The sequence below is a fragment of the Ursus arctos genome, unplaced genomic scaffold, assembly GCF_023065955.2.
Source record: "Ursus arctos isolate Adak ecotype North America unplaced genomic scaffold, UrsArc2.0 scaffold_22, whole genome shotgun sequence".
NCBI classification, from domain to species: Eukaryota; Metazoa; Chordata; class Mammalia; order Carnivora; family Ursidae; genus Ursus; species Ursus arctos.
This window is the reverse complement of record NW_026622897.1, coordinates 9,928,643-9,941,364: the sequence shown is the minus strand read 5'-3', so window position 1 is coordinate 9,941,364 and position 12,722 is coordinate 9,928,643. Positions and strand designations below refer to the sequence as shown.

General features: G+C 44.9%; 1 protein-coding gene across 1 annotated transcript in view; it reads left to right on the top strand.

The window, feature by feature from the left end:
* Positions 1-5,179: 5,179 nt before the first annotated feature.
* The window catches only part of TMPRSS5 (transmembrane serine protease 5), a 37,719-nt gene continuing 30,176 nt past the window's right edge, over positions 5,180-12,722 (top strand). The window contains exon 1 of the mRNA XM_057316676.1: positions 5,180-12,704. Within this exon, the coding sequence (XP_057172659.1) occupies positions 12,702-12,704 (3 nt within the window). The 5' untranslated portion in view covers positions 5,180-12,701. The remainder of the gene's footprint in view (positions 12,705-12,722) is intronic.

The following is a 12,722-nucleotide window of genomic DNA, read 5'->3' as shown; positions in this document are numbered from 1 at the left end:
AGGCAGATGCTTAACCGACTGAGCCACCCAGGCACTCCATACTTCTTTTTTTTTTTTTTTTTTTTTTAAAGATTTTATTTATTTATTTGACACAGATAGAGACAACCAGCGAGAGAGGGAACACAAGCAGGGGGAGTGGGAGAGGAAGAAGCAGGCTCATAGCGGAGGAGCCTGATGTGGGGCTCGAACCCAGAACGCTGGGATCACGCCCTGAGCCAAAGGCAGACGCTTAACCGCTGTGCCACCCAGGCGCCCCCAGGCACTCCATACTTCTAATATTTTTTCTGTTTCCTTTTACCTCCTGTGCCTGGTTGCTTCACATTCACTTTATCAACCTATGATCATTTCACTCGAGGTCCTGAGAACTCCACAGAATCTTAACTTTGTCTTTTGTTTGTCTCTTAGTAATTACTGCTGGCAAAGCAGTAAGAGGGAAAGAGTGGTTCGGTTAGAGGAGAAGCAGACCTATATGACAGTTTTCTTTTCATAAAGGCAAACTTGCAGTCTCATTAAGAAAGCAATATTATTCTTCCATGAAGCGAAGACAGTAAACACCGTTTTAAATTTGCACTGAAGTATATTTTGCCTTGGAGTTTGCTTTAGAGTAGAAGAAAGGAGCTCCCGAGAAAGCCTCTAGTCTTAGTTTTCTGGTTTTTTGTTTCATCTTACCTTGGGGAAGATTAGGAGAACTGTGGGTGAGTACACGGGGATAAAAGAGAAGGGAAGAAAAGACTGAAAGGGCCTTCGTTCTGGTCCTTTGGCAGATCTTCTCAGTGGCCAGCTGGTCCGGCTAGACTGGGGAGGAAGGAAGGGCAGAAGAGGCACGGTGGGAGGGTGGCTGTGGGGTCACACTGACCTGGTTAAACCCCATTCTGCATTTCCTTAGCTCTGTGACCTTGCACAACCTGTTGATTCTCTCTGACTCAGAGTCTTCATTTTAAAGGGGATAATAAAGTGACTGAGCTCATGGGCTCGCTAAGAAGATTGGATGAGATAATCTATGTCCCCCACAGCGCAGGGATCACAGACCCGTTCATGCCAGTGTTCGGTGCTTGAGCTCACACACGAGTTACAGTTTAATTGTGTAGGCAGTTCCCCGACTAAACTGGAACTCCTCTGAGGGGAGGAATGGGGTCTAAGGCCTTTCTTGATAGGGAGCCAGGCAGAGGAAGCTGAATGGATAATCATGGAGTGCTTTGACTCCAGCCCCACACAATGTGTGATATGGCAGCCCTCATAAGAGAGAAGGGGGCACCTTTGCCACGTGAGCTGGAGTGTCCTCCTAAGTAACCCGCGAGGCCTCGAACATGCGAAAGGTTGATTTTGGGCTCCCAGGGGGGCTTCTTCCCTAGGCTGTGTGTGGGTATTCGTATTCACGTACAGATTTAAAAACCAGGTTGTTTAGAATTTATACCACCTAGAGACACAGATTCCTTCAGTTCTTGTTATCAGGAGTCCTCAGCACTAACTGAAGCCCTGACAGGGTCCCTGAAGCATGGCCGAATTCTGCAACGCTTCCGGACTGGCGAAGATCAAAGCATCCTAGTGCACTTGGGGTTTAGCATGTGTGATTTACATTCCAGTTCTTTGAAAGTTGGTCTTCAGCTGTGATTGGACAACTTTTAAATAGAATAGGCAGTTAACCCAAAGACTCAGTTTGCCAACTATTCTGGACAAATAGGGCTTTATTATATGAGCTTATTATTATTACTACTACTGGAAGTGGTTTTCCATTTGGTTTTATTACAATGATGATTATCTTTGAGTGGAGGTGGGAGGATTTAAGTAACAAGGTTTTGGTTTCTGTTTGTTTTGTTTTGTTTTTTAAACCAGGCAACAACAACAAAAATTTTTTTTCGAAGTCTATTTGGCTGTCTCCAGAAATGAACATGAGAGGGAGGTGCTGAGGGAGAGAGGCTTTGGAGGCTGCCGAGCAAACTTCCCTTCTGTTCCAAGTCTGGCAGGAGAAATGAAAGAGGGGGACTAAAGAGTAGAAAGCTGAAGTCTTTAGTCATAGGGACAGAGAGAAAGAGCAAGTGTGAGATAAATTCAGTGGGGCAGAAGGAACTGAGATGAGAAGCATTCATCATAACGTTCACAGAATCCTGTAGGGGGCGTGATAATAATCAGGGTCATGTGCACTTTGTAGTTATTTTACAAAAGTGACTCGTGATCGTTACCATCAGTATTTGCTGGGTGGTCAGAATTTACGTTGGCAACTGTGCCTAATTGCTCAGGGGCTGTGTGCAACCTGGGTCTGTATAAGCCAAAGACTGTGTTTTCACATTTCATCCTAAAAACGCTCGTTTGAGGAAGATAGTATTATCCCTATTTTACAGACGAGGAATCAAGGCACAGAGAGGTTGAGTGTCTTGCCTAAGGACATACAGTGGGTAACACAAAGTCAGGGTCCCAGCCCAGGTTTGTTTGAGTCAAGAGCTGGTGTTCTTTTTAGTGTTCTCATATAAAGTCCTTCTTACCCAGGGGTTTTCCTGCCTCCCAGATGTCTCCAGATGTGTTAGTTGGCCAGAGCTGCTATAACAGATACCAGAAACTGGGTGGCTTAAACAGCAGAAATGTATTATCTCAGTTCTGGAGGCTAGAAATCTAAAATCAAGGTGTTGGCCGGCTGGTAGCTACTGAGGGCTGTGAGGGCCGGATCTATCACAGCCCTCTCTCCTTAATTTGTAGATGGCCATCTTCTGTCTGTGTCTCTTTGTATCGTCTTCCCTCTATGTGTCTGTGTCCAAATGTCCCCCGTTTTTAAGGACACCAGTCATATTGGAATAGGGCCCATCTTAGTGACCTTTTTTTAACTTGATTACCTCTGTAAAGACCCCATGTCTAAATAAGGTCACATTCTGAGTTAAGACTTCAACATATGTATTTGGGTAAGGGGGACCCACAGTTCATCCCCTAGCATGAGACTCATCTACAGGTCACACGCTCTGGCAGCTGTGCTTCTCACACTTTGTTTACAGTAACAGGACTTTTCCTATTGCCCATCACTGTCTGTGTCTGTTTTATTTAATCTGTTAACTAACATCCACGAACATAGTCACCTTTTCAGTGGGCCTGCTCACTGGAGTGAGTTTCAGGTCAATAAGGCATTCAGTGGGCTCTAATTTAATTAGTCAAGTTACTGTGACAGCTGCTTTGTGACCCTGGTTCACAGACTGGCAGAGGACAGAGACAAGACTGGCAGAGCTCACTGTTGATTCCAGGCATCCCCGATGCAGCCCCGGGCCCTAGGAACTTTGTTCCTGTTCTGGCAGGAAAAGAGAGGGATGCTGAAGGGGCATTTGGGCATCTCTCCCCTAGATCTTTTAAAACTAAATGGGAGCCAGAATAAAAAGGGGAAACCCTGCAGTTTCATTCCCCTCTTTCCTCATCTTGCTACATAGCAAGTCAGTTTTCCCATAATTTAAAGGCTTTCTGAAAATCTCCTTCACTGTAGAACCTTCACGGACTGATGCTGGATTTGTCGGTTGCTTCCATCCTTCTCCCCCCATCCAAGCTGACATGATTCCTCAAACCTCTCCCTGTCTCCCCACCTCAACCCCAGCCTTAGGCTTGCCTCTTGCTCCAAGGGGCCCTGACCTTGTCAGTCTCTCACTGGCCTTCCCAGATCCTTGGGGGGTAGGGGTGGGGCAGCCCTGGAGACAGGTAGAGAACTCTGGACGTAAAATCAGAAGACACGATTTTCTTCTTGCTCCCAGCACTTGGCCCAGTAGTGTGAACTTGGGCAAACCATTTAACTCCTCTGCTCTCTAAGTGTGGTCGCTTACCAAATGGAGATAGAAGTCCCTGTCTTGCCCACCTTCCAGAATGGTCGCAAAGGGGGAATAAACTTCAAAGGAACTGCCCCTACACAAGCCAATGTGAAAAACCAAGAAGACTCTCACTTTGCTTATGTTGTATTTACTGCACCACGTATTTCCGAGGTCTTGATGTGGCCTCTGTGTTCTGCATGTGTTGTATCTGAGCTGGACTGAATGCCAAGATAGCAAACTCTGCGCGTGCCCCACCCTGCACGTTGTGCAGTCAGGCAGGAATGGGCTTCGGATGATTGATGAAGGCCAGTCCTGGAGAAGAAAGGAAAGACCAGTGGGTGACAAAGTGGGTGTCCGAGAAGGTTGCAGACGGAGAGAGGGACTTATTTTCTCTGAGTCACGAAGGTTTTACAGTCTGATCACTTGTTAAACATTGATTTAAAGTGTCAGATGGCAATTGCTGAACTAGAGCAGATGTTTGGGAAGTTATTTTTAATCAACCCCATGATTGATATTTTTCGCTACTCCTTTTTGTCTCAATTAAAGCAGATGAAAAATGCCCTTTGTGTTCAGTAGTGACACCACTGACTCACCGTGTGGGGAATTCTTCTCACGGTCCAGATCCGGCTGAGTATTCCACAAGTCTAAGTCTTCTGATAGAAATTTGAAGGGCTCCCAAAGTAAATGGCTTTTAAACAAAGCTTTTAAAAAAGTGGTTGCTTAACAAAATAAGCAAGTTGGGAGGAGGTACTTTTATTTATAGTATGTAAATTACAAACTTCCTGTTTGATCTCCGAGCTTGAGCAATCATCCAGAAACAATGGGTGGATCTTTGTAGGCTTAGAAATCATTTCCTGGAATACAACTTGGGTAATTTTGTGTCTGAATATTTGAACAAGGGAGGCCTTGTTTCTCTAGCCTCTTGGGAATGCATGCTCCTGCGTGGGGAGGAGAGAGCCACTTTTTCTGTCCTTCCCACTTTCTTACGGCTGCCACAGTGGCTGATGCAGGGGGAATGCAGTGCGGGACAGAAGGGGGCTGTTTTATTTATTTTTTTTAATTTGAGGACTATGCCATGCTGGTTACTAGGTAAAGTGCTAGGAATAACTCTATACAGGCGTACCTTGTTTTATTGCACTTTGCTTTATTGTGATTTGCAGATAGCGTGGTTTGTTTTTTTACAAATTAAAGGTTTGCGGTGATCCCGCATCAAGCAAGTCTATGATGCCATTTTTCCAATGGCGTTCGCTCACTTAGTGTTTCGGTGTCACATTTTGGTAATGCTTGCAATATTTCAAACTACTTCATTATTATTGTATTTGTTAGGGTGATCTGTGATCAGTGATTACAGCTTGCTGAAAGCTCAGTTGATAGCATTTTTTAGCAATATTTTTTAATTAAGGTTTGTGCATTGTTTTTTTAGACAAAATGCTATCATCGCACACTTAATGGACTACACTATAGTGTGAACATAACTTTTATGTGCACCGGGAACCCAAAAAATTCATTTGACTAACTTTATTGTGATATGCTTTATCACAGCTTTATTGCTGTGGCATAGACCTGAACCAGCAATATCTCCAAGGCACGCCTGTATGAAAAGAAGCCACTAATTCTGGATTTGGGGGATTAGGCAAGAAGTTTGGTGATGGGTTGGCAGTTGGGCTATATCTTGAAGCACCTACAGTTTTCTCCTTATGAAAACTGAGTGAAGGACATTCTACGTGCGATCTCAGTCTAAGTGAAGAGTGGGAGTGGAAGTGGGAGTCTACTTGAGGAATATTCTAGGACTTTGTAGTTGGAATATAGGGTACAGGAGGAGAAAGGATGCAATACAACACGAGGCCAAAAAGATTAGTTTGAGATTAGATCATGAAGTGCATTGAATAATTACACTAAAGAATTTGAATTTAACCCTGAGGAGAATGGGGAGTCAGTGAAGGCTTATATATATAAGGAGCAGAGTGGCCTGGCTTGACCTTTGTTTAGGGAGGAACCCTGGTAGCCACATGAAGGATGCGTTGTGTGGGGTTGAGAAGGAAGGCAGGGAGATTGTTAAGAAAGCAAGAGATGAAAGGAGTCTGAACTAAGGCAGGGAGTGGGGAGTGGCGGGTAAAACTTTCCTGGCTGGACAGGATGGTGGAGGAGAGGTAATAAAACAGACTGGCAACTGCATGTGTTGGTTGGTTGCTTCAGCAAAACTTTACTGAGAACTTACCACGTGCCAGACACTGTGTGCAGCTGAAAGGACAAAGATGAAGAGACCGTGTCCCTGGTCTTAGCCCTCAACCATGTCCCACATGCATGTGATTCATAAGCTACTAGTGTGGGGGCTGTTGGGGGAGTTAGAGGAACATTTAACTTGGGTCTTATAGGATGGTGGCAAGCTGATTATGTCCCTGGGCTGCTTTTTAAAAATGGTTGTCATGGGGCGCCTGGGTGGCTCAGTCAGTTAAGTGTCTGCCTTCGGCTCAGGTCATGATCTCTGGATCTTGGGATCAGCCCTGTGCTGGGCTTCCTGTTCAGTGGGGAGTCTGCTTCTCCCTCTCCCTCTGCGCTCCTCCACCCCCTGGCTCGTGCTCTCTCTCTCAAATAAATAAGTAAAATCTTTAAAAATGGTTGTAATGGTTCTGGGGATAAGGACGGACCTTTACCTTAGCTCTAAAGGCTCTGCCTAATCTGGTCCACGCACTGCCCCAGCTTCTACTTATATCATCTCCTTTCTGCTGTCTGGCTTCCATTTCTTTTAGACCCTTGGTGTCAGCAGACTGTCTCCTGTCACAGGGATTTGCCTGTTGTCTTTGCCTGGAGCACTCGCACCTCTCCCAGATCCCATCTGAATCATGTCTTCCTTGGAGATGTCTTTCCTGAGTCTTCAGAATCAGTCGCGTCTCTGTTACATGCTTTCATTAGTACCTTGTACCTCTCTCTTATAGCACTTTGTCAGAGCTGTAAGTGTGCAAGTTTTATGGTTCTTTGGTACATATGTGTCTCCTCCCACTAAATGGTAAGCTCTTTAGGACAGGAGTTGTGTCTGGTTTTGCTCAGCATTGTTATCTTCAGTATTTGCACAGTGCCTGGCACATAGTACTTTCTCAAAGAATGCATATTGGCTAACTAATGGACTAAAATAATTAATTAGTTAAAGGAGGAAGAGCATTTCAGGAATGGGAAGCAGCATGAACAAAGGTGCAATGGCCTATTCTGGGGCTTTTCCAGAAACAACTAGTGTCTGGCTTATGGGAAGGAGGTTAAAGGGGAGGAAAAACAATGAGGCTAAAAAAGTATGTTGCGTAAACTTGGGAAAAAACCTGTACCATGCTAAGGACACCGTGGGTGCAAGTTGGGTGCACCCATTACACCCTGTTCTTCCCCCATCAGAGATTGCATTCTAATTGTTGGCTCGACAGAACAAGCCTATGAGCTCCTCGAGGGCAGAGGCTATGCCTGACTTACTCATTGATGTAACTCCAGAATCTAGGAAAGTGCCTAGAATTTGGTAGGAACCTACAAAACACTTGCTGAATGAATGAATGAGCAAATGAATCAATAATGCTTTTATCATGGGAGCTATGGTGAGCTATGGAGGTTTTTAAAATATTTTTAGTTTTGCTCTAGAAAATGTTACTTTGGCAGCAGGGTAGAAGAGAGGAGGGTCGATTTTTATAGTTGAGCATCTGGATTTGCTCAAAAGGAGTGAAAGTACACAGACTGATTAGAATGGAATAGACTAGAGGCAGGAGATCATTTGGGCACCAGTTACAGTAATTCTGGGGAAGATGCTGGTGGATGCTTAGGGTGGTAGCTGTGGAGCTGGAAGAAGGGGTAGACTTGAGAGCTGTCCAATTAGAATGACTGGATGGAAGGTCAGGAGTTGGGAGCAGGCAAAGATGACCCCAAGATACTCAAGATTTCTATTTGCCAAGGAAGAGTCAAACTTCTTGCCAGTGGGGTCTTGTTGGGGAGAGGAAGGGGGAGTGAGGGGAGAAGATGGAGTGGGGACCATCTCCAGGCCCTTCAGGACCCTTCTGAGGAGGCTGCCCTCCACACCTGCTAAGGCATCCCCTATTTTAGATTTTGGTCAGAATAAGACAGAAGAGAGTACTCAGAAAACAGTATGCTAATGAATAAGCAACTGATTACCATATGAGACCACACAGCCATTCTTTTCCTTCTAAATACACTTTTATCCATTTCTTTGTATTCCAAGCAAGCAAAATGGCAACAGACGGTCAGGGATTCTACACTGCCTATAACGGCTCAGTAATGGTCTGGAATAAGTTAACTGGATCTCACATTTTCCCAATTTTCACTCATTAAAGCTTCTCTTTTATTAGACTTAGGAATCATTAATTTCTTCATTGAGAAAACCACTCTCCAGAGAGCTGGATAGAAGGAGGTATGTGGTTGGGCCTCATTAGGCTGTGGGATGGCATTAGAGGGTCTGGTGGCTTGAATTAACCCCAGCGGTCTGATCCAAACTCAACTGCGGGAAGGGCTGGGACTTGTTTGAGGGGACCTGGCGATATGATACATACAGAAGGACTATGCAACAGATAGAGGCTAGGTGAGAGCGAGAGATGCGTTCTTGGTAGAAATGAAGCTAAAGAGGGGACTGGATGGCACTGAGGGGATGTACAAAGCTGTTCAGAATCTCGATCCTGCGTCTCATCCCACGCATGCTTTCACGACCTTCACCGAGAACACCAAACTCCCTTTCTCTGGGAGAGAAAGAGTGAGTGATTATGGGGGCTATCTAAGCAAGTCTGAAATCTGTAGGGCAGGCAGTCAGGAAGGGAAGATCATGGGCAGGCTTAAATCCACAAAGAAGAGCTGAAGCTGTCATCTACTGGCAGACAGGTAGGGGGCATCATGAGCAGGACGGAGCTCCATAGGCACTGACTAGAGCAGTGGTCCATAGGTGGAACTTCTCCTCTCTGAGCCTGCATGTTCTGTGAATACATGACTTGTGGGGTGTGTATGTGTGGTAGGAGTGGGAGACATCTCCGGACTAGATGTTGGGAGACCTGGGTTTGGATGGCCTCCAATTCCTGCGGCATAAATGGTAGATTCTTTCAACAAACTTTATAAGTCTGAGAATTCTGTATAATTTGAACTCAGGTATTTCCATTTGGATAGAGGAGAAATACAACAGTGTGAGAAAGGCCCTTGTTGTTTTTGAGAATAGTGACTAAAGGAGGAGAGAAAGCAAAATTTCGAGGTTCATAAGTTGGGGCTTATCTGTAGACTTGGTCCTGGGAGTCAGGGAGTTGTCAGGTGGAAGAAAGTAGGGGAATAGGGCCAAGACTAGGATGAGGCTACATATAAATCACCATGGTAAAAATAGAGATCCCAGGGCCTTCATGCAGAGGGGTCATGCTTCAGCTGGTGTCAGATAGTGCCCCCTACGGCACAGAAGTTAAGGAGGCATCACTCTTCGGGTATCCAGGTACTGACACTCCACTTGCTAGTGATTGCCTCCTTCAAGTTTGCACTATAGGCCCCTGCTGCCTTACCCTGGAGGTGGGTATTCTCTTCCAACCAGGGAAATGGCCAGGGTACTCAGAATAGCTCACCTGGAATGGAAGCAGTAGAGAGAGAAAGAGAAGGGAGCATTCTTAGGTAGCAAAGCAGAGAAGGATGGTCAGAAAGAGGCCAGTCCCAGTTTAATCTAAAACACACTCTTTTTTTTTTTTTCAGACAAAATTGTGATTGTAAAATTAAAGTGTACATATTAATGATTTGATCTTTACGTGTGTTGTGAAAGGGCTCTTCTCATCTAGTTCATTAACACATCTATTACCCCACATATTTATTTACTTACTTTTTGGTGAGAACATTTAAGTTAAATACTCTTAGCAGATTTTAGTTTTGCTTTGCAGTGTTATAAACTATAGTCACCATGTTATAACTTCTATGAATTATAGGATGAATAACGTGTTTAGCCTTATAGTGGTTATCATGCATGCATGCTCCATTCACTTTCAGAACTAGGTGTTTGGGGAGCCTGTCCTTCAGGTGGAAGTCTGAAAAGTTGGAGTGCTAGATGTGGGTTCCAAACACTTCCCTCCTCAGGGAGAATTTGAGAATTGTGAGTTTCCTTCTGATTATATGTTGCTGTGCCAGGGGTGGAGTTTATGGCAAGAGTGTGTCTCAAACTTTCCTGCCAGTTTTGATGTGGATATTTCCTTGTTTGGCCTATTGTAGGAGTCACTCAGCTAGTTTCTAGATTCCTTTCAGAGAGAATTGCTCTGTGTGTAACTGTAGATTTGGTGTGTCTGTGGAAAGAATTGAATTCAGGAGCCTTGTATGTCATCATCTTGAACCAGAACGCTTTATTGATTTCTTTTTCCCCCTTCTTATTTTTTGTGTGTGCCTCACAATTTCTTATTGAAAACTGGGTTTTAAATAATATAATACATCAACTCTGGAAATCAGATTTTCCCCATTCCCTAGTGTTTATTGTTGTTGCTGTTTGTTTATTCTGTGATGTCTATATTCTTTGTCACGTGTGGCCACCGATGTCTCTGCTCAGTTAGTGGTCAGCTAAAGATTGGACAGAGATTTGCCTTTGATGCCTAGAACCAATAAGTCTCTCAGTCTTTGCAGGGGGGCTCTAGGGGCATGTTGGAGCATGCCTTCAACACTCAGCCAGGAAGTTTACAACTCTGCCCTAGCCTTCACTTCTTGCTTTTTCAGAGCATCAAGGTTAGCCAGAGATGAAAGCTTAGGACCTTCCTGAAGTCTTTTCTAAGTATGTACACAGCCCTGTGTATGTTCACATTCCTAAGCACATGCCTGCTTTCTAGATTCTCTGGAATATTTCAGAGCCTTTCAAAGCCCCTGTGGATACCTCATTCCCCAGCTTTTTATTTTAAGGTTTTTGATTAGCTGATTGTTTGTCCCAACTGTTACCCATTGCCTTAGGCTGCCATAAAGTCCAACAACTGTCTTTAATTGTTTTCAACAAACCTCCTTAAAGAAAAAGTCCCACAAAAGGGATCTTCCAGAGAGTTCAAATAATGACAGCTCTCTGGAAATGAGGCTTTGAAGGAACTCCAACTCTGTTCTACCTGTGGCTGCCAGGCTGCTGGTTTTCCTTGTGATTGTGGGATGTTGGTTTCTAAGACGACTTCAGAACTGAAGAGAGGGTGATAGAATTACAACAAATTAAAATGCCACAAAGCTCACTGTTCTTACCAAGATTGTGTCGTTTTTCTTGAATAAACACTTTCCATATTGCTGTAAGCCTCTGGTTAATTTCCAGGCTTTAAAAAAGTTGATTCTGATAAATTTTTGTCAGTTTTCTCCTTGCTTTAATGGAGAAGAGAATTTGCGGAGGTCTTTACTCTGTCATTTTCACTGTCATCACCTGTAGTATATTTGGAATGCCCTTCTACGTAATCGCCTTCTCATTTCTCAAAACACAGCTCAAATGTCTCCTCTCCTGTGAAGCTTTTTCTGTGTCCTCTGGGCAAAGGAGTCAGCTTTTTTTTATCTTCCTATACCTCTGTGTTTATGCCCCTATTATTTCACTTTTTACAAGTAACAGTTATTGATATCTGTTCCTGTGTCTTCTGTCAGCCTGCAGTTTCCTAGCTGGTGACTTAGCCATTCTCCATGCCCAGACTAGTTCTGGACACACAGTAAGTATGCATATTTGTAGGTTGAGGGGTATTTGTTTTAGGAGAACTCAGAGCCTAGCCAGGGGATTCTCAGCTCCAGCTACCAGTTCTCTCCTCCTGCTCCTGTGATTCATATCTGCCCTCGGTGTCTTCATTGTATTAGAAGTGTGGGGAGCTCTGTGTGATTACTGTAAGCTCTGAGTTGACTGAGTGTATGAGGGAAGTAGAGGGGAAAAATAAAGCCTGTGTGGATGAGGTTTTACAGTAATAATAATGATAGCAGCCAATGTTTACTGAGTAGATGATATGCTAGATACCAGGCTAGAAGCTTTATATTCAAATCTCATTCATTTCCAGCATCAATCCTATGAGGTGGGTACTGTTATCCTCACTTTACACGTGAGGCTAAGTAAGGGAAGTGGCAGAAGTGGGGTTAGATGAAGTCCTGACTTCTAAAGCCCATATTCTTAACTGTTCCATCTGAGGGATCCGGGAGAAGCATTTGGACGAGGGGAGACCACACAAGCCTTTTTCTTTCCCTGGCACCTGTTCTGCATCCTGGAAGAGATGTGGTTCCCAGGTGTGTTCAGCCCACTCTGGGCTCAGCTGGGCCGCCTTCTGCTCTGAAGCAAGATAGCGCTGAGGGCTCCGATAGTAACTGGCCCCCAGGAAAGCTGGGTGGAGAGGCCCCATTTCCCCAGCATTGGGGTGACAGGTGTAGCCCTGAGGAGAGAGGCGGCAAAGATTCCTCATTATCATCCCAATTCCAACATGGTGACAGCCCCAGAGTGCTGGGAAAGCCAACCCACACAGAGATGAGATGTAATCCAGAGGGCTCAGAAACATTTCCACAAATACTAATATCAGTCCTTCCAGTACAGCCCTGTCAGCAGGAAGGGGGAATTGTGCTAGCACGCATGGGGCACACTGTTTGGCACAAGGGACCTGGTTGCTAAGCAACAGTAGTTGGCCTCCCCTCCTCCCTGTAACCTTTTTCTCTGTTTCTAAGCTTCTAGTTAGCAGATGGGAGGGGCTGAGGCTGCCCAGCCCAGCCTTTGGCCCCCTTTCCTGCAACAAGGGGTCTATTCATGGTTTCTGAGCAGATTTATTGTCTCTCTGGCACATGTCTGTGTGTGTGTGTGTGTGTGTGTGTGTGTGTAGGGGGGAGGATAAAGGGAGGGGCCATATGTGAACTAGGGAGACCTCACCCTCTGACCAAGCTGACTGGGCTATTCAATCAATGCTGGTCCAAGAACAGGAGCAGAATCCTGCCTAGAGTCCCCGAGGGTTTCCGCTGACCCAAATGGTAAGGCCGTGCATACAT